General features: G+C 39.6%; 1 protein-coding gene across 2 annotated transcripts; it reads right to left on the bottom strand.

The window, feature by feature from the left end:
* Window positions 1-92: 92 nt before the first annotated feature.
* cracr2b (calcium release activated channel regulator 2B) lies at window positions 93-23,010 on the bottom strand. 2 transcript variants are annotated; one of them, XM_053642005.1, is made up of 18 exons: window positions 22,608-23,010; window positions 13,282-13,508; window positions 13,072-13,183; window positions 11,949-12,042; window positions 11,667-11,813; window positions 11,474-11,564; window positions 11,273-11,368; window positions 10,989-11,176; window positions 9,993-10,064; window positions 8,932-8,986; window positions 4,380-4,459; window positions 3,491-3,599; window positions 3,003-3,129; window positions 2,802-2,883; window positions 2,304-2,418; window positions 2,022-2,135; window positions 1,854-1,930; window positions 93-1,743 (listed from the first exon to the last, which is right to left on the bottom strand). In XM_053642005.1, exons 2-18 carry the CDS (start codon window positions 13,504-13,506, stop codon window positions 1,656-1,658), a joined length of 1,872 nt encoding a protein of 623 aa, XP_053497980.1. In that variant the 5' UTR covers window positions 13,507-13,508; window positions 22,608-23,010; the 3' UTR covers window positions 93-1,655. The 2 variants fall into 2 exon arrangements, with proteins under 2 accessions (XP_053497980.1, XP_053497981.1); XM_053642006.1 differs by lacking the exons at window positions 93-1,743; window positions 1,854-1,930; window positions 2,022-2,135; ... (2 more) ...; window positions 3,003-3,129; window positions 3,491-3,599 and having other exon boundaries at window positions 4,400-4,459; window positions 8,853-8,986; window positions 22,608-23,007.
* Window positions 23,011-23,042: the final 32 nt, after the last annotated feature.

Here is a 23,042-nt window from a genome sequence, read left to right as displayed (position 1 = left end):
ACTCTCTCTCTCTCTCTCTCTCTCTCTCTCTCTATATATATATATATATATATAACATCCTCCAAGTTATGTTATAATCTTTTTTCACCTTATAAACATATCAAACCAAAAGGTAACAAAAAGACAGACAGCTTTAGCGAGTCTACCATGTCTTTGCATGTTGGGTTCAATTTTATTCATTTATTTTATACTCCTTCCCATTTATATTAGTCACAGCATTAGAAAATACCATTCATGATAGACATTAATCTTTTTCAGTAGTAAACATGTTGAAAGCAAACAAGAGAAATGTTTAGAATGATTTTAAAATGTACATTAGGTAAGATTAATCTCTCTCTTTTTTCAAGATTAGGTGTCTATGTTTTGTGGCTTAAGGTTATTTATAAGATCCAATGCAAAACAATGACAGAATTCGCATTTAGAAGATATATGCATTGAAAACGTACAGTCTCTGTCTACCACCAATACACCAGTTTTGATGACATCATCCTGCACTTCTTCAGCTTCTCATCAGACTTTATGTGGGATCGAATGCGCTCTAGAATCTGAAGTGTCCCGCCCGCAACATTATAAAAATCCATGGTACTGAATGTCAAGTACGGCTTCGTAGCCCAGGCTAGGAGGTAAGCTAAACACTATTGGCTATGAAAAGGGTGGAGGAGCCACTCGATGTCCCGCCCTGACTTCTTGTTTCAGTGGAAATGATATGAACACATCAACACATAGTCAACACATCGAATAACGCTATATGTTTCAAGGCACTTCACGAGGACTTTAAATGATTCTTGCCTATGTTCACAAAGCCCATATAATTCCTACAACATGACTGACAGGAAGTATATACAAACACAAACGAGCATTCAGGGCCGGAAGTCAGTTTTCCAAACGGGTTTTCTCAGTGCCTTAATAGACTTAACTAATAGACTTAATAGACTGCTGAGGCAATGACTTAACCCATTGGATTTTTGATTATTATGTTCTACATATCTTCCAGGTTATTTGTAAGTTAGAAGTAAGGAAGAAAGAAAAAAAAAACGGCTATTGCAACTTTAAGTGCAGTAGTGATTACCGTGACTGCATCACACTCGTTTACTTTCTCAGCAGAGGCAATTACATTACTACCTGGAATAATCTCATTAAATCTCATTGTCCTGCCTGATATTTTAAAGTAAATATGTAAAATGTAAGGGTAAGGTGATACCAAAATAATACCAATAATAATACCATACTTTTGTTAGTTTTAAGTATATACATCCCTACTGAATATTCATATTTAATATTTACAGAGTGAATAATTTATGTGTACATATAAGGATTGGCTGTAGTGCAGTAAAGACATGTGCATTCACTACAGTGATTCATTATATCAGGCTTATATCACTATAGTGATATAGGTATTGGTGTGTTTGGTCAAAACTGGCATAATTCTTGGTCTGGGCAAAATATACTGAAAAAAACTGCGATAATAAGGAATCACTGTCCAAAATAGTTGAAGTCATGTTCACAGATTGTTCAGGCGAATTTCCACATGTTGCATTAGAGCAGTGAGATGTTCTTTCTGATATGCCGCAGGCAGTTTCAGAGCAGTGGCGTGACCATGTGACTGGGTGTTTATCAGTGGTTCATCCTCATGTGATGCTGCTCTCTGTCTCCACTTATGTGCAGCAGTGCCCTCTATGGCTTGAACTGTCTAGAGAGTGAAGTACAGACTCGCACTGTTTGTCTTGCTGGGCCCCCATCAGTCTACAGGGACAGAATACAGAGATCAGGTATGCAGTTGTCGTCACACAGTTCTCAAAAATATTCAGCGTAAGATCCATTATACTATGTAAAATTTTCCTCTGGAGTCTCACCTAGCCAGATGTGTCATAGCCTCTTGGATATTAAGGCCACTTTTAGCACTGCATTCAAAGAACTCAGCCTGGTACTCCTGAGACACAAACACAACCACATTAACAGATGAAAAGAGAACTTTAAAGTAATGGTTAAACAAAACAGGAACGTCCGAAAGTGTTGATTACCTGAGCCAGTTTCTGTCCCTGCATGGTGGTCACCTGTCTCCCTCCTCCATCCTCCATATCCAAATCCATCTTGTTGCCTAGCAGCATCACACATGCACCATCAGCCTTGTTTTTCTGCCAGAAGGATGAATTCACATAAGATTAACCAATCATAAGAAGCTTGTGTTCGTTTTAATATGGCCAAATCTCTGGGCTTGTCCCATTTCACCGCGCCGTGCTACTTCACCTGTGGGAATGCAAACCTCTTCAAAATGGCTCATTTGCATTACAAATTGGCCTCACCTGTACTTGGTCGAGCCAATCACGCACTGCCATGAACGAGGCTGTCTGAGTGACATCATACATGACCAGGATCCCATCTGCTTTACGGTAATACTGTGTCGTGATGCTGTGGAATCTGTGACAGAGGAAGCACCGGTCATTTATTATTAAACTTCTTTTCATTTGAACATGGATAGCAAAGTTTCTTCAACCATTTATTACTTATACTTAAGAGATTAAATGATTAATCATGTTCATATTATAATGAAATGAAAGTGATAAATACTGTATAGTTGCTCTCTTATATTAACACCTGCGATCCAAGTATGTGAGGGTTTTTTTCTGGTGTGGCTATAAATATTGTTTATATTTCCAGTAATTGAACATATATGACATATTGAGTATTATTAAATACATTTTAGAATCGCTTTGCTATTAAATGAAAAGAAAAAAAAAAAAACATTACATTGACTGTTAAATAGTAAACTAAGGGTTAATCCCCCCCTCCCCCCTCCTTACCTCTCCTGTCCTGCTGTGTCCCAAAGCTGGAGAGCAATTTGGGTGGAGTCGAGCACTAGACTTCTCACCTGGAAATCCATACCTGTCAAGCAAATGCAAATGATATTTGGTGTTGGGAGAAGGTTTCAAATGCTGCTGAATATAAACCTGATTTTATGCATAAGTACATTAGCAGAGGCTAGACGTGGAGCTGTAGATTACCTACAGTAGTGCTCATTTTATTGGGGAAGTGCCCTCTGCAGTACTGATAGATGAATGAGCTCTTACCCACGGCTGAGCTGCCTAAAAACACAACTTTAAACACACGCTGTGGACCGCTTACTCCAGCCTGAGAGTCACAGGTACAGGGTTATGTAAAAAAAATAATAATAATAAAAAAAAACACACACACACACACACACACACACACACACACACACACACACACACACAGTAAACGCCAGATCAGGCTGAATGATTAAAGAAAAACCAAAAAATGTAACTCCAAAAAATCAGGACCTTCTGAATCGCCACAAAGAGAAAAGGGTTCTACCATGCAAATTTCTCAAGTTCTATATTTGCATCATACACGTCAAGCTATCAAGCTTACAGTCCATTCTCCATAAAGTCTGTCCTTGGGGGGTAAGGGCATCATGACCATTAAGGAACGCAAGATTGCTTACAAAATACAAAAGCAGTCTTTACTATACCGTTTTGCTGTGTGTATCCGCTTTTTGTTTTTTCTCTGAGAGTGTTAGCTCTGCCTCAGCAATCACATCAGGTGAGCTCTTCGTCATCTGACCAACAAAACTGACCTGTCTTAAGTATTGATTTAAAAACAAAAAACAAAACCCCACTAATTCAATTAAACAGATCTCCAGGCTTATATACAATGACAATTTTAACCCCTTAAACTTCTATATCATGTCAGCAGCCTAACATTCCTCTCTTTCATGATTAGGATATGTTATTTCCTACTAGTTTCCCTACAGTAATTACCAAATAATAATAATAATAATAATAATAATAATAATAATAATAATAAGTTTAAAGTTGAATCATAAATAATAAGTACACACATTAAGATGTTTAGGGATTAGTTATTAAATTATAATTGTACACTGCTGCAGTCGTTACAAGCTAAACGATGCTATCGTCATGCAGAAAAATGTGCAGTTTACGACTGCATAAATAACCATAAATGAAAAAAAAAAAGAGCATCAAAAGGCTCACATGATCCAGCCTTAAATTGTTTTCTGAAGGAGAAAAAAATTTAATTCCTAATTATACATTATACATCACTTAAACTGAACCTCTGTAAGAGGTCTAGAAAAACATTTCTACTTCCCTGATGCCGGATATTGCTAAATGATTGCGTTTAAAGCTGCTATTAAAGCCATGATTCACTATTTTTGATGAACCCAACGGTTCATCTGTAGATAATAACGTCCTCATTTTAAAACACTATGTAAAGCATTATGAGAAGTATTCAGTTAAACATTGTCACCCATCTACTTGCCCTACTTCCCAGCAAGAGCATTCAGATGATTAATGTGCACTTTCTATATATAAAATACTATTATAATTTTAGTGACCCACCTGTTGCCAGGTCTCTTGGCCAGCATATAGTCTCCGATTATTGATCCTTTCTTCTCTAAAGGTCTCTTCATCTTAGGTGTCTATGGAACAGTCCATGGAATATTTTGGCTTTAGAAGCAATTAAGAGCTGTATGTTAAGCATGCACAAACAGGTGTATGAGAAATATCACATTTGTGATGACTTTAAATCCTCTTACTCTGTAAAGAACTTGTTTCTTTCGTATAACTGGGAATTAAATGCTCGTTTCTGGAGTCCAGATTTTGGTTTTATGTACAGAAGGTAGAGAAGTGTTTGCATGTGTATGGATATATGTTTGGGTCTTGCGCAATAAGGACACAGATAGGATTGTGTACCATCAGTAATGTATTTTATTGTGTGCTGTGGTGGTGCTGAAAAACACGCCCATTTGTTCATAGCCTGACTTACAAACTTTTCTCCATTTTGTTCATGATGTTGTGAAAATAAACAAACAAACAAACAAACAAACAAACAAACAAACAAACAGAAAGGCAGAGAAACTTCACAAATCAAGACTAAACATACAGTAAATGCAATAAATTAATCCAAATTTACAAAAATATACCACATAAATGGTACAGACATATAAAATTCAGACACACACACACAAGAAAAGGATGAAATGATAAATAGATTCATCCTGTGATGGGGCAAGTTTCCTAGCATGCAGACTTTCAATCAATATTTTAAATCAATTTCTGCACAGCATTTTAAAAATGGCCACTAAAAGTAATAAAGGAAATTTAAATATAAAGAGATCTTTGGTTATGATTTAGAACGATGCATTCACAAAAAGATCAAATCATCGTAAAATGCTGAAATGTGCAGAAAATGTGCCTTTTTGTGGAACTTGTCAGAACCCCGCCCCTAAAAGGACATTCTGACAATTTCCTCAAAAAGGAGCTAACATTTGCTTCCATAAAGAAAAAAAAATCTGATTATAGAATTCACTTAGAAAAAGAGTAATGCACAGCATTTGTCCTACAGTCTCTTGCATAAGTATTTATCCCTCCTTGAACTTTTCCACACTAGACATATCAAATGGTAAAAATCCCAAGTAGGTCCATTTCAATTCCAGGTTGTGGAAACTACAAAATGTAGAAAGGTTCAAGGGGGTGAATATTTATGTAAGGCCCTGTACCTACAGCAAAAGCTATGGACGGTAAGTCATTAGGTGTTATGATGTCCTGGGTGGAGTGGTGTTGCTAGTGGCAGTTAAAGGTGTGTCTTGAATTGCTGCATGGCTCAGGGTAAAGCGGGAATGGTTTAAATAATATCCGTAACCACCATCATCTTCTTTGTTTTTTTTTTTTTTTTTTACCACAAATAAGAGCTAAGTGTGAATCAGACAGCTGACATGCAATTCTGCACAGAACATATGGATTTAACAGAAGCAATAAAATATCCGTGTCTTGACAGATTTATAGCCATCATAGAGACGAGGCATTATAAATAAAACATCTGCTATAGACGATGTATACGCTCTGTCCTAGAGCACTCACATGAGTGAACACCCACAAAAGTGCACATTTTGTTGTAAGTTCGGTCGGCCTGCTGCTTATTTCTACCCATTTTCCGTACCGCTTATCCTAAACAGGGTCTCGGGGAGCCTGGAGTCTATCCCAGGGATCTCAGGGCACAAGACAGCGGACACCCTGGACGGGGTGCCAACCCATCTTAGGGCACAATCACCCGAGAGTACCCGGAGGAAACTCCCCAAGCACGGGGAGAACATGCAGACTTCGTGCACACAGGACGGAGATGGTATTCAAACCCCCAACTCCGGAGATGCTAACCTCTAAACCTTTATTTCTACCACTAAAATGAAATCTATCATTAGATACTTATGAAATGTCACTGCACTGATCTGCCGCAGATCACATAACGAGTTAATATCGCAGAAGCGGAGCGTCTAAGCACACTCTCGACAATGTCTTCATTTTAACCCCCAACTGCACTGCTCTTCATCAGTTTACCTCCTGCGCTAACGGTCACGAAAATACCAAGATTATGGCTTTGTTCAAAATGATATAACTATGGATAATACACAGTATACAACGGTAATTTCCGGTTCACTAATTTAATCGAACAAGTGGCGTTCCAAAAGTGCTGATATTACAACAGTACAACAGCACTGGTAGCAACAGTTCGTTAAACTGAAACTCTTAGGATGTTTACTGTGGGCTCCCAGTCAACAGTACAGTGCAACATGGGCTGAATTTCCAGTTATGCAGACAGACCGATATTCATGGTGTACTGCATCCCACAATGCAACATGGTAAATGGTCTGCACTTATATAGCGCTTTTATCCTCTACGCTTTAGACTGTATCATTCACCCATTCACACACACACACACACACACACAAACTCACACACTAACGGTAGCAGAGCTGCCATGCAAGGAGCTAACTTGCCATCGGGAGCAAGTTGGGGTTCAGTGTCTTGCCCAAGGACACTTCGGTATGTGGGCTGGGAATCGAACCGCCAACCCTGCAATTAGTGGACAACCCACTCTACTACCTGAGCCACATGATCAGTTTTCCCAGCTTATTATTTCCAAAATAAGCTGGGAAAACTGTGTAAAGAAAGCAACACTGAGAGCAGCTACACACTACATGTCTAGATAGTGTTAGATGGATTGACTGATGTCAGTTTAGGAAATGCAAACTGTCCACATATGAGCCAGAGACCTCAATTTTGCCATTTCAGCCATTACAATCCGCCGCTCTACAACCTGAGCTCTCAAAGGCTTTTAAACGCTTACTATTAGAAACTGGACTAATGGTTTCCATTAACCATTATTTCCAATGATTTTAATGGTGAACAGAACCCATAAGGCCAAATCCAAATAGGATGTTGAACATGTTTTTTTCCATCCAGTTTATATTTCCATCCATTCCTTACTGAATTAAACAAGTTAACAAGTAACGCTAAACAACAAATATTAGCAACCAGTAAATACATGGTCAAAAGTTTGTGAACTCCTGGCTATCACACCTATATGTGCTTTTTGATCATCCCATTCCAGACATAGTCCTTGTTTGCTGTTATAATAACCTCCACTCTTCTGGGAAGGCTTTCCTCTAGATTTTGGAGCGTGGCTGTGGGGATTTGTGTTCATTCAGCCACACGAGCATTAGTGAGATCAGGCGCTGATGACAGAGAAAGAGGAGGTCTGGGGTTGAGTCGGTGTTCCAGTTCGTTCCAAAGGTGTTCAATGGGGTGGAGGTCAGGGCTCTGTGAAGGAGTTCTTCCACACCAAACTTGGCAAAACCATGTCTTCATGGAGTTTGCATTGTGTACAGTGACCCTGTCATGCTGGAACCGGTTTGTGCTTCTTAGTTCCAGTGAAGGGAAACTGCAATGCTACAGCATCCAAAGACATTCTAGACAATTGTGTGCTTCCACATTTGTTTTGGGGAAGAAGCACATATGGGTGTGATGGTCAGGTGTCCACAAACCTTTGGCCGTATAGTGTATCTTGTTACTCTGATCTGAGCTTTGTCAGTTATTAACAAATATATATATCGAAAATTTAACATGCCAGTTGTGACATTACTGTATATTTACTGTATATTCCAATTTAGGCAGAAACATTTTTGACTGTCTTAAAGCCTGTCGTCATGACTCGATGCATTTTTTATTTGCGTTGTTTGCTTCAGAGGAATTATAGAAATACTCCGCACAAAAATGAGGCTTTTGAAAGGTATTTGACTGACAGGTGGTCACATGACTCACATACAGCACAGTACGAGCATGTGGTAGTACAGTATATACGAACGTGGTATACAAATACAAGCCATTTTGCCACCGCATCTACAAGCTGCATTTTTATACCTTATTCTGGCATTTGTATTATGATCATGAAAATTGGCATCATTTCCTATTGCTGCGCTTTCTGAAATGATGCTGTGCTTTTTGTAACAGACACATTAAAGAAAGACTTTTTTTAAAATTTATTTATAAAAACAACATGTATGATTTTAACCTGAGAACCACTTTTCCTTTCACATTCACCAAACTGGCCTTCAGGGTCCATAAAAAGAAACCCATCATAATGGCTGTGTGTTCATATTCTCATTGTTGTTCATTCGTTTAGATTAAGGCTTTTAACTTTCAGGGAAATGAAAGGCCTTTCTGAATAGTGCAGCAGAAATGCGATATCAAACTATTCACAGCTCGACAGACTTGAATATTGGTGTCCATGTCTGAGTGTTCCTGAGTGTTAGGAATCTTAAGGAGACAGCCAGTGTAGTCTAACTCTCATTAGGAAAGAAGCCCCGAGCAGAGCCACATGCAAAGGCAGAGAAAGCAGGTGAAGATTCGCTGGTTTCTGTTGAACAGACATGCACAGCGCTGCCCACAGCTTCACACCAGTCATAACGAGCGGCCGCTTATAAAACACCTGCACCCGTCGCAGTCCAGTTCAGTATGGGTAAAAAGAGTACCCACCCCACGGTGGGGTATCTTGGCCACAGTTGCATTGTGGGTAAGATGGAAGAGGAGGCATGAAGGATTGTCTGTGACTAACCCTCTTCTGATCCTGCTGTGCATCCTTCTCATCCCGCAAACGCTTGTTCATGTCCCTGAGAAAGACACGTGATGAAAGGAATATTTAAAGAAATGCATCATTATGAAAAGCAATAAATGAAAATTGTGTGTCTGGTTCATAATAGTGTTATCACTGTTGGGTAGCTAAATTCTAGCAAAGCAATTTCCCTCTCTGTTTAGTGTGCTGTGTGTTTTAGTATCGGTAAACGCTGGGTTTAAGATCTTTAATAACACCCTGAACTTCTGAAATACAAAACACTATTTCGTAATTTGTACGTTTACTGGTCATAGAAATTTTTATAAATATATATATATATATATATATATATATATATATATATATATATATATATATATATATATATATATATATTGTACCAAGAAACTTCTGTGTTCTGCAATTCTGCATTTTCAGGCATTTTTTGTTTTCTTCAAGCAGCCACTCACAGCAGAGCTGCTTATCTCTATCAAAGACAGCAACACTTGTGAGCAAGTCCTTCCGAAGGCTTGCGCTTGTTAAGGAGGACATGGAAGAGTAGTGTCGACTGACTGATTTTACACGATCAGTAAAGTTCTTTATCAGTTTTTTCATCTTTTATATATGCTAAGTCAACATAAGATAAAAATATACCATCGGGTTACCATTTAACAGAAACCAAACAGTGAACAATGATAACGTTAAATACACGATGTAAATCAGTACCATTTTCAACTGTAGTGGCATAACTGATCCCTTATCCACTTTAAAATATATACAGTTCTGTATTTTCAAGATATAAAAAAAAAAATCCTTCGTTTTACTTTGAGACATGTTTTATTGAAGCTTTTTTTTTTGCCACATCGATATCTGAGGTATAATTTTATTATGCCTCGTAACTGCTCTTTCCAGTTTTCCAGTTTGTGTGTATGCACTGTGCTACACTCCCTGCCTTATCTTATATCTGATACCTGTCATGAGCAAACAAACCTGAAACGGACAATGACCTGGAGACACGCCTGCACCAAGATTCAAGTAATGCTACACATTGCATGCAGTCTTACCTGAGAAGATCCAGCTGCCTCATCAGGCTCTCTCTCTCTTTCTGCATGTTTCTGGAGACTTTCAACACTTGCCTGGGTAGAAACAAAACCACACAGACACACAGGGTGATACTCGTGTTCAAATCAATCAACAAGTGCAAGGAAAAGAGAAACATGAAAAAAATCAAATCAGTGGAAAAGTGTAGGAAAAGGGGCAGGGGTGGTTTGGCGGTTAAGGCTCTGGGTTACTGATCGAAAGGTCAAGCTGCCACTGTTGGGCCCTTGAGCAACGCCCTTAACCCTCTCTGCTCTAGGGCCGCTGTATCATGGCTGACCCTGCACTCTGACCCCAACTTCTTAAGATGCTGGGATATGCGAAAAAAGAATTTCACTGTCCTGTAATGTATATGTGATTAATAAAGACTCATCATTACATGGGTACGCTACAGTAATCCTCAGTCAGTTTCATAAACCATACGTCAGTGATACCAATTCATGCCATTTTGACGACAGCGTTGTCACATTGCCTTACATTTGGATACATCAGTTTGGAGCAGGTTACTGTTTTTCAATTTGATCCATTTCTTCCAGTGAAATAGCACCGCTTTTGCAATTCCCTTCCGTAAAAATGTAGCTTTCAACTCGTGATTCCCGAGGAAGAAAACGCAGAAAACGTCCCCTCAACTGGGAATTCCTATCTGGGAATTCCTATTTCTCCTTAACCCCAAGTTCAGCAAGTGATGTCAAACCAACGTAGCTGATCACAGCATGAACAACAAACAATGCAGGGTTTCTCACCGTTAAACGAGTTATTCTGTATATAATATATATGTATTTTTTATTTAGTATTGAGATCAATCAACATACAGACATATTCGCTTCGTAAACCTATAGCACGAGGAGGTACATGTACATCCCTCATCACAGTTAGCTTGCAAGCATAATAAAAGACGAACCCCCCCGTAATTCCAAACTCTGGCTTCCCACTCCCCAAGTCGAATGCAGTATAAGCCTCACCTCTGCTTGCTCTCCTGCTGATCCGTGAGTGTTTCCTGCAGGATCTGCAGCTGGTTAAGTGCCTTCTGTAGCTCCTCCCGGCTCTCCTCCAACTGTTCCCGCAAATCTGCGTTCACGAGCTGCAGCCTTTGGTTCTGCCCCCGAGTGTTCGCCTGGTCCTGGCACAGAGCCTTGATCCTAGTCTCCAGCTACAATGAGTCCCAAGTAGAGAGCGTTATACTGTAGAATAACCCCTAGGCGAGGAGCTGTAACGGCTATGAATGAACGAGGACTGTAGTGTTCACCTCTCTCTGCTTGGTCAGTGTGAACTCTAGTTCCTGCTCTCTTGTCCTCAGCTCCTGCAGAAGCTGCTCTCTTTTGTCCCCCTGTATCGCACTGTCCTTCATCGGAAAACCACCATCACCATCATTACCGTCATCGTGAACATATTCTCCGTGCGAATCATTTCTATGCAGGTTATTGACCCCCTTTTCATCCAGACTTACCCGAGTGACTCGTTTCTCTCGCTCTTCTTTGAGTTGGTTCTCGAGGTCTTCGTAAAGCGAGCGCACCACTCTGTCATGGTCGTCTTCTCGTCTGTGTGCGAGCCAACACACACACACACACACACATATAATTTACTGCATGGCATTCCAACTTTAAATTGATTTCTATCCAACGTCAGGTGTGTAAGCTGACCTGCGTAGAGTTTCTTCCAAATTGTCCTTCTCTCTCAACGCATCCTGAAGATGAGCCACGGCGTGGGAAAGGATTTCCTCCAGCAGATTCAACAACTCAGGCCTGTCTTTCTGCAAATCACACCAAAGGGAACACAGCTCCCACTGACTACACTCACACACACACACGCACGCACACACACACACACACACACAGCGTCATCTTATATACTAGCTAAATTGTAATAATATTAAAATCACAGTGTATTAGAAATGCTTGGTGAAGAGCAGAGTCGACACTCACTCTTTCAGGAGTTTATCTGCTCCAAGCTCTATAAGAATCTGTGTGAATCTGAGCTCTGCTGGATCTTTCTCCTCACACTCTTCTACCAGCTCACCTGAGAGGAAGAGATGGTTCTATGAATATCCTGTTAACCTGTGGCAACACGCTACATGTGTTAGGGCTGATGCTCGCCGATGAGCAAAACGTATTTCTTCTGCCATTTGAGCAGCAATACCCCGTGAGCCTCTCAGATTGCGGCTGCTCCGCTCCTGCCTGGTTAGCACTAGACGGTTAGCCTCGGAAGACGACTCTTGGCAGCACCGCCATGGTAGGAATATTTAACAGGCGATGTCAGAGGTGGTGAAATGCTAGCATGGCTTGGTAAGCTCACAGCCAATATAGCTAGTCGGCATTATTTGTGGTTGGGACTGAATTTGGGTGGCACCAGAACTGTCCTGGTTTTGACGTGCATTCGTGTTTGGGCCTTCAAAACAAAATAAAGACGAAAAACAGAATGCACCTGGACTGCGCTTACGCCATGTTGGAATTACCGTAATTACTAGATGACTACATTGTGTGTGTTTAGTTTATTTTCAGATTAATCTTGCATTATTAAGACATTAATAATCGTCAATTATACGAATTTTGACACAGAAATATTACGAGACAACTACTTAACTACATTTTACTGCTGAAGCTTACTGACTGATAAATGTTTGTGGCAGAATTCTGTGCAGATTAAAATTTTTCTGCATGGGAGCATCATCAGAATGCATGACTGTGCAGGCACACAGCTGTTTAGGGCTTGGCAATTTGATGATATAATATCATGCTAAATCATGCTAAAGTACACTTTCTGAGATATTATATTCTGTCATAGAAATGTAATATGTTTGGTAACAGTAACAGACTAATTATTAGCAGCTATTGGTAAAATTTGTACTGCTTCTTTTTTGTTATCTAAAATGATTTGTTCTTCCTCTTCAGGGTGAAATAATTTATTTTTTGTAAACAATACATAAATGTGTCATAGAACAGTTTAGTTTTACTACTACTAGTTTGTTTGTTAGCAAACCTAGTATATATTTTCATAAATACCATAGATCATAGAAATGCCTTCAAGTATCATGACACAAACACAAACCTAGGCCGGTGTGAAACTCGAGAGGCGTGAGGAAGCCATTTCTGTCACGGTCCAAGCTCTCAAACACGGACTCCAGCTGCTCTGGAGTCAGAGGCACCTCTCCTTGCAACCGCTGGCATACAGAATACACAAACATACACCAGTCCAATGGTGGTACAGTTATGAAGCCAAACCATTAACTCCAAACATACTTAAAGCATTTGGACACACCTGCAAGTCTCTCTTGGTGATGAAGCCCTTGTTCTCTTTATCACACAGCCCAAACAGCTCTTTGGCTTTCTTCATTGTGTCCTGCGGGGTCCTGAAGGCTGCACTGTTAGGTGAGGGCCTTGCTCCTCTCCCTGATGTTGGGGTCCTAAATCTAGGGCTACGAGGAGACGACTGGCCACTGCCCTGACCCTCTAGCACCTCTCCATCTCTTAACCAGCCTGACATTACTGCAAAGAGAGAGCGAGAGAGAGGGAGAATGTGAATAAGTGACCATTAATTCAGCCATTCATTAAACATTAAACTCTCACTGGTATTATGTACTTTTTACTCAGGATTCCGAAATGTCTTAAAGGGATTTGTGAGTTAATAATTTGACAGTAGTTTTAGTAAATTAGTAGTTTCCTTTATTAAAAAATGCAGTTCTCACTAGAAACAGGACACAGAGTCTAGTAATGCTTATCAGCAGATTGAAAGGAAAACTCCACCCTAAAACACATTAAGTAAGTTTATACGGAAATATTTGTGATGTGTTTATAATCTCAGTGCCAATTTGTTGGTTGGTGCTGTATAGAGTTGTTGTGCTGCTTTGCCATCACAAGGAGACAATGCTTGCACCTTTACAATCGCGTCTGATAGGAGAACAATTTAAACAATCTCAAACCTAAAGAATATCTGTCAGGTTTCTCTGTGGGTCACTAAAAACAAAAAAAGGCAAGAGCTTCTTTTCTCATTCACCATTTTCTAGTGATGTTCAATGTCACAATAATGAGAAATCCAGTGTAGACGTAGTGGAGAGACTGCAAACATTGGAGCTATAAGATACAGTTGCACATACAGCAGTGGTGGAGACTCAGATCGGCTAGTTAGTGATCTACAAGATGTGACGACATTGATGGCGGTATTAGCATGAACGTTGAAGCTTTGTGGAGACTGATCTGTTGAAGCAGACTGTTCAGATCAGGAGGTAAAAGAGCTGGACAAACTAGATAGCTAAAGCGCTGCTGCAATGCTTTCTTTAGGTATAGACAAAACGTGTGAATTTCCAACATCCGACTAGGAAAAACCAAAGAAAACGCCCCCTTACCTTGGAATTCCTACTCAGAAAGTTGAGAAGGTCTCCTCAACTTCAGCCTATGACGTCTGATCGACGTGGCTGCTCACACCATCAACAGTAAATAAAATATCACTTCACTACTTTAAGCTGCTTAAAATCTATAACAATGACTAGAGTTTGCTGTCAAAAAAAAACAACAACAACAACGTAAACACATCATAAACTGATGGACACTAATGTTAGCTTTCTAACTTGTTGCTAACAAAACGCACGTTTAAATCGAGGTGTCCGTTTTTTCACACTTCGTAAGTTAGACATGCATAGCTCGAAAAATAATGCCATTCAGAGAAAAATGCAGCCTAAATCCTACTAGCACCACAATCAGCAGCTAACCAAACAACACTGGGCCTCATTTATCAAGCTGGATATGATTTATTAGTGATTTATTCGCACCAGCATTTACACAAGAAATTTGGTGTTCATGAAACTCCTGTAAATTCGGAAAAATGTTCGTAACCTACTCGTGCTCCTGTGTGTATAAATTTACACATAAGAAGAATAATTACAGTAAACATCAACTCGATTGACTTTAAATCGTATAATCTGCATTGATTACTGCACTTTTATATACAGGTGCATCTCAAAACGTTAGAATATCGTGGAAAAGTTTCTTTTTTCCCGTAATTTAATTCAACAAGTGGAACTTTTCATTTATTCTAGATTCGTTACACATAAAGTGAACTATTTCAAGCTTTTTTTTGTTTTAATCTCGATGATTACAGCTTATAGCTCATGGAAATCAAACATCCAGTATCACAATATATTAGAATAAACAATTTATAATACAGAAATGTCGACCTGAAAAGTATGTTAATTTATGCGCTGATACTCGGTCAGGGCTTTAATCCTTTTACACGAATTACTGCATCAGTGCTGCGTGGCATGGAGGCGATCAACCTGTGGCACTGCTGAGGTGTTCTGGAAGTCCAGGTTGCTTTGATAGCGGCCTTCAGCTCGTCTGTATTGTTGGGTCTGGTGTCTCTCGTAGATTCTCTATGGGGTTCGTGTCAGGCGAGTCGGCTGGACAATCGAGCACAGTAACACCATGCTCACAGACCAGTCACTAGTAGTTTCGGCACTGTGGGCAGGTGCCGAGTCCTACTGGAAAAGGAACTCAGCATCACCATAAAGCTCGTCAGCAGATGGAAGCATGAAGTGCTCTAAAATCTCCTGGTAGACGCTGCATCGACTCTCGACTCGAGAAAACACAGTGGACCAACACCAGCAGATGACATGGCAACCCAAATCATCACTGACTGTGGAAACTTCACACTGGACTTCAAGCAGCTTGGATTCTGTTCCTCTCCACTCTTCCTCCAGACTCTGGGACCTTGATTTCCAAATGAAATGCAGCATTTACTTTCATCCTCCTCATGATTGTGGTTGTGTACTGAACCAGACAGAGAGATTAGAGACTCACAAAACCTTTGCAGGTGTTTTGAGTTAATTATCTGATTAGAGCTCTTCTCAGGTCGACATTTCTGTATTATAAATTCTTTATTCTAATATTTTGAGATACCGGATTGTTGATTTCCATGAGCTATAAGCCATGATGATCAAGATTTAAACAAAAAAAGGCTTGAAATATTTCACTTTATGTGTAATGAACCTAGAATATATGAAAGTTCCACTTTTTGAATTAAACTACAGGAAAAAAAACGACCTTTTCCACGATATTCTAATTTTTTGAGTTGCACCTGTATTGTTGAGTTTAAGCTGCTTATCTGCATTACGGTTACAGCATTTAGCAGGTTGCATTATTCAGATCTACTCTTAGAAGTGCTTTGGAGTCTCTATCAAAAACACATCATCATGCTAGTTCACAAGGTCAGGGACTAAGGGTACCCTCGAGAACAATTTGTGAAAACCAGTCCATTTATATCATTGGCGTTATTTAAAGAATATGAGAAATTAAGACAGATAAAATGAATCATTCAAATTATGATTTAAAAAATGGTGGTGTATAAACAGAGAACTGTCTGTCTGTGCAGAAACCATAAGCCGTAACCAAACAACTAGGTTGCCAGAATATTTAGCACTCGCTTATGAGTGAAAGGATGTTTATTATATGTTTATAAGTCCGGTACTGTTTTCTTTGGAGGATGAAAGCTGAGTTATAAATCGTTTCCTTTTAATTAACATATTCACTGGTGTCCAAAATTTATTTTGCTGTGAAATTCTGAGGTGACTTTGTTGTTGTTGTTGTTGTTGTTTTAACTTCTTTCATAGACATGTTGGTCTCTTTTCACTTTGGTGGACGGTTTCCTACATTAACCACAACGAGCCTCATTTATCAATCTTTTACTGGAGTTGTGTCGTTTTAACAACGTGCACGTCAGCCGACACGTAAAACAATTTTAAAAACTATCGATTCGAGTCAAAATATTGACATTCATGGAGTTTCGTGGGCGTCGCTATATGCAAATGAGCTGTGTCGGGTTTGCACTTTGCAGGTGATCAACATACACATGTGACTATGAAGAAAATCAGCATCACTGAAACTTCTGCAAATCCGACGGCAAATTTTTTATTCGGTTTGGCTTACGCGAATACTTACACACAACTTTAGTAAAAGACTGATACATGTGGCCCTACTGTGGTTAATGTAGGAAACCGTCCACCAAAGTGAAAACAGACCAACATTCCCATGAAAGAAGTTTAAACTGAAAAAATCAACTCAGAATGTCACTATAAAAGAAATCTTGGACACCAGTGAAGGTCACCTTCTGTACCCTAGAAACTCCCACAGGTTTACTATTGATAGTTGGTACTATACCTACTAATACGTTTGTCCTCTGTTTATGCTTTCTGAGCACTAGAATCTGTTTATTTTGGACTATATCAGGAGCTCCATTATAACCATAACACCTCACCACCTGATTAAACAGAACAGTCGCAAGAGGTTCCCGACATCTAAAACCTTAAGTAAACAGAAGCCCGAGCCTTCTCTTATCAGCAGTAAAGAAACGACGACATGCAAAAAGCATAAACTTCTTCAAATACCCGTGGGTATTTTCTGCTACGATCCACCGCCATGCTAAAGTGCCAAAATCCTCTGCTGTTTGAACTAATATGTAGAGCAGCTCTGCCCAAGGTAAATATCAATGTCTAAATACTGTAGTGTCAATTACCGCTTTGTCTAAACACATTTAGGAATAATTTGAAGCTCTGTAGCACTGGGTAATTCATAAAAAAAACTATCATTATTAAAGTATGAATGAAATTGGAATGCCAATTATGTTGTTGAGTTTGGAGCACAGTGTTCCTGCATAGGGCGAAACACTTGAGAATTTCCCAATGTCACGTGGTAACACTCACACCACAAATCAAATTGAACACTTAACACTGTCCATGAGCACACACTCCCTTTGGCTTTCCTTTCTTTTGGTTACTCATTGCCTCTCTCAAAGCTCCAGGATATGCAATAGCAGTACTGGATGGTCATATGATGGGACTCTGTGCGTGCGTGCGTGCGTGTGTGTGTGTGTGTGTGTGTGTGTGTGTACGCACTCTGACAGGGAGTGGAGACAAAAACAAAGCAAGATGCAAATAAAGCATTTACTCAAGTTTGCATTGGGCATTGTGCATTCCAGCTAGTAGCAATCACAGCCTGAATGATGTGTTGTTGATGTTGATGTGAATGGAAGGTGTTGTGCTGTGTTCGTAACTCATAATCTCCAACCTCCGATTAAGAAAAACCAAAGAAAACGCCCCCTCAACTTGGAATTCCTACTCAGGGACCCATAGTGCTCCAGGAGCAATAAAATACAACACTGCTGTGTCTGTAACTCGCCGACGCGTCAGAGAAGGAGGTAGCATGACCACCTGACTCACAGCTTCAGAGTCCACGGTTCAATCTTGAACTCAGTTTACTGTCTGTGCAGACTTTCTGTGTACATCTGCACGGGTTCCTGCGCGATCTCCGGGTTTCTCCCACCTCCAAAAACATGCCATGTCGGATTGCGAAGTCATTTTCTTGTTTTCTTCTTAATAAAGACGCACAAACTCGGACAAGAGGAAGAGTTTTATCCAAGCTTCATGTACGTACACGGGTGTTATCCCTTCAATTGTTCAGTCCTCAACCGGCCTCCCTACATACAAAAAGCCCTTTCTTAAAACATCTGACCCAGGCTGATAACCCAAGGACAGCACACATAATACACAAGCTCTCCTAGGCCTTCCAAAAAAACACACATTCCTGTTCACAATACACGCTCCGCGAGCAAGTTTTCATTAACACGTGAATCTTTTAACATGAATCTCGAGAAGTGATTAAGATGCTCCAGAAAGTCTGAAAACGACATACAATACCATGCTGTTAATAAGAAGAGTAAGAAGAGCTATAATGGAAAAAAAAAAAAGTTTTAATGGTTAATGCTCCAACAGGAAAGCATGATGACTAACATTTCATTAGCCATCATCCTGGATTTATTTATTTCATACAATGCTTTAATTAAGGTCTCCAGTTACAGAGAGCACTTTAACTAGAGAAATAGTATTTCCTCAGTGCAACGACCGATCTTGATATTGGAATTCTGCTGGATTCTGTTAGGGATTATATGATTATTTACATTTATGGTATTCGGCAGACGCCCTTATCCAGAGCGGCTTACATTTTTTCATGTATACATCTGAGCAGATGAGGGTTAAGGGCTTTGCTCAAGGGCCGAACGGTGGTGGCTTGGTAGTGCCGGGGTTTGAAGGCCAATCAGTATATGACGAATGCAACCTAAAACATTAAGATACATGAAGAGAATGTACAGGTCAGTATAGTGTAATATGATATTATTGTATAAGATTCTTTACTACTTTCGATCAAGGTTCTAAAGAAGGTGTATTACAATGCTATTTTCTGTGGTAGGGAAAGGGTCAAGTTTCGGCTTACGGTCACAAGATGCGGTTATGGAAAGCACAGGGATACAGTAATATCGCAGAACAGAGAAGAGGTACGCAATGGAGACTGTGTGTGTGTGTGTGTGTGTGTGTGTTCAGTTCAATTCGATTTTTAACTAAAATTTCACATTTACTTCTATCTATCTATCTATCTACTTATTAAGTATATTAATACTATACTAATTAACTCTGTTCCATTTTAATAGGAACGAAGTAGTAGCCACTTTGGGTGCAAAAGAGTTTATACAGATTGGTGGGGGGGACCTCTAGTGAGCAGCACTTCTGTGGGCAGAAGCGCCTTGTTGATGAGAGCGGTCAGAGGAGAATAGTAAGACTGGTTTGAGCTGTTCGGAAGGCTACGGAAACTCAAATAAGAACTCTTTACAACCATGTTGAACATATAAGCATCTCAGAAAGCATAACATGTCAAAGCTTAAGGTGGCTGGGCAGAAAACCACATCAGGCTCCACTTCTATCAGCCAAGAACAGGAATCTGAGGCTACAGCGGGCATGGAGACTGGACAGTTCAAGATTGGGAAAAAGACCAGGCGATGTTTTTTTTCTTTTTTTTTTTCCTTCTCCAAATCTTCATTGCTCTGCTGCCACAGGATTGGATAATTGCATGAAAGTGCAGCTGCATAGGTGTTTCTAATAAACTGCAAAGTGTGAGTATGCGTTTTTCATTCAGCGAAGATCATGTTAGGTAGATTAACTGCTTAATCATTTAAAGCAGTAAATTTGCTAGCTAAGTGTGCTATCCTCACACAGTTGGACTTTGAACAAGTTGTTGGGTAGGAGACTAGGAAAACAGATATAATGTCTAATAGAGTTCATTTTCTAAATGATATAAATGCCATCAGCAAAATTATCCCTGATGCGCATGCTCTAGACATTGTTGTATGTGAAAATCCCAGATCAGTAGTTTCTGGAATACACAAACCAGCCCATCTGGTACCAACATCCATGCCATGGTTAAAGTCACCGAGATCACACTTCTTCTTCATTCTGATGTTTGATGTGAACGTTAACTGACGCTCTTGACCCGTATCTGTACGATTTTATGCAGTGCGCTGCTGCCACACGATTGGCTGATTGGATAATTGCACGAATGATCAGGTGTACAGGTGTTCCTAATAAAGTGCAATGACACTCGATGAAGATATAGTTCGCCAAGGTCTGGAACCCTGACCTGAACCTCACCTTTGGGATGAACTGAAACACTGAGTGCAGCCCAGGCCTCTTCGCCCGACCTCAGGCTGAATGAGCTCAAACCCCTACAGGTATTCTCTGAAATTGAGTGGAAAGCCTTCCCAGAAGAGCAAAGTAGACCAACAAGCATAAAGTGCTTATGGCTGTGATGGTCAAGTGTCCACATACTTTTGGCTATAAAGTGTATAATATGATAGCGCTTATGCCTCTGTTTCCTACCTGCTAGAACACACAACAAACTGAGAAAACGTACCTAGTGTCAGTAACCTTCCTCACAAAATGCATGGCTGACTAACCCATTTATATATATATATATATATATATATATATATATATATATATATATATATATATATATATATATATATATATATATAATTATGCTAAAACTTAGAAAACTTAGAAAACAAGTGACATCGTAAAACAGGACCAGACAATAAATGATAAATGGAGGATCAATATAATATTATTTTAGATTGTATTATTTTTATTGTTATTATTATTATTATTATTATTATTAGTAGTAGTAGTAGTAGTGATAATAATAATAATAATAATAATAATAATAATAATAATTTAACATTATAATGTCCAGCGTATTTCCCTGTACAGCTCTCAAGGTTAAATAAACACAGCAGAGTCCACAGAGGCAAGGTAATCTGAAACCTACTTACACCAAATGAGTCTATATCTGTTATAGAAAGTAAAGGCCCAATTTTTTTAACCCTATCTCGTTATGCATCGAGGACAGAAAATCTATACATGACACAAACACCTGCTGTATTTTTCTGCTGCTGATCAATAACGTAAACCTGTAATGTTTATTTACAGTAAAGGCAGGTGTCTACTCCTGTCTTGACCTGCTCACCTTCACTCAACAAATACAAGTTGAAGGAGACAGGATACCCTATGACTAGTGAAACTATAGTTAGTTAGACTATAGACCTGCTTAGAGAATGTACTGCGTATTTACAATGACACTGCTTATTTACAACCACACTGCTTATTTACAACCACACTGCTTCTTTACAACACCACTGCTTCTTTACAGCACTGCTGATTTACAACGACACTGCGTATTTTCAACGACACTGCTTATTTTCAACGACACTGCTTATTTACAACCACACTGCTTCTTTACAACACCACTGCTTCTTTACAACACCACTGCTTCTTTACAACACCACTGCTTCTTTACAGCACTGCTGATTTACAACGACACTGCGTATTTTCAACGACACTGCTTATTTTCAACGACACTGCTTATTTACAACCACACTGCTTCTTTACAATGACAGTGCTTCTTTACAACGACACTGCTTCTTTACAATGACACTGCTTCTTTACAACACTGCTGGTTTACAACGACACTGCTAATTTTCAACGACACTGCTTATTTACAACCACACTGCTTCTTTACAATGACACTGCTTCTTTACAACGACACTGCTTCTTTACAATGACACTGCTTCTTTACAATACCACTGCTTCTTTACAACACTGCTGGTTTACAACGACACTGCTAATTTTCAACGACACTGCTTATTTACAACCACACTGCTTCTTTACAATGACACTGCTTCTTTACAACGACACTGCTTCTTTACAATGACACTGCTTCTTTACAATACCACTGCTTCTTTACAACACTGCTGGTTTACAACGACACTGCTAATTTTCAACGACACTGCTTCTTTACAACCACACTGCTTCTTTACAACACTGCTGGTTTACAAAGACACTGCTAATTTTCAACGACACTGCTTATTTACAACCACACTGCTTCTTTACAACCACACTGCTTCTTTACAGCACTGCTTATTTACAACGGCACTGCTTATTTTCAACGACACTTCTTATTTTCAACGACACTTCTTATTTACAACGGCACTGCTTATTTACAACGACACTGCTTATTTACAACAACACTGCTTATTTACAATAACACTGCTTATTTATAACACCACTGCTGATTTACAGTACTCTGCCTAGAGACAAGTGACAAATCTTTCACACATTTCATGAACAGCTGAGTACCCAAAATGACTAGATACTTCAGAAAGTACATGTTCCGGGTGTATTTCCGGTATGAAACAGAGGTCTAACTCACCTTTACTGGAGTTGTGGTGTTCTCCAGCCGCCACCGTCTCACGAGTTCCTCACATGCCGCCAGTCACTTCAGTGTCACCTCCACTTACTGCACACTGGAGCTCAGCTCCCTTCCGCTCTTCCACCACTAGAGGGCAGGAAACTACAATTACCGTAATCGGTCATATAGAGGGTCATCTTTTAAAGAATGCACAGGTAATTGTAGTGTTGGGTTCGACTAGAGGTCGCAATTCTCGTAAAGAAAAACAGAGAGAAAACACCCCCTAAACTCGGGATGGTCTCCTCACCCCTGAGTTCAGCAAGTGACATGAAAATCAACATGGCGTTTCACAGCATCAACAGAAAACCCAGTAGTTCACTTCTTACCTTCAAATGAGTTCTACTGTACATACAAGTGTTGTTGTTTTTTTGAGCAGTCAACATACAGTCATATTTG

The sequence above is a fragment of the Ictalurus furcatus genome, chromosome 14 (genome assembly GCF_023375685.1).
Source record: "Ictalurus furcatus strain D&B chromosome 14, Billie_1.0, whole genome shotgun sequence".
NCBI classification, from domain to species: Eukaryota; Metazoa; Chordata; class Actinopteri; order Siluriformes; family Ictaluridae; genus Ictalurus; species Ictalurus furcatus.
This window is presented reverse-complemented; position numbering and strand designations above follow the sequence as displayed.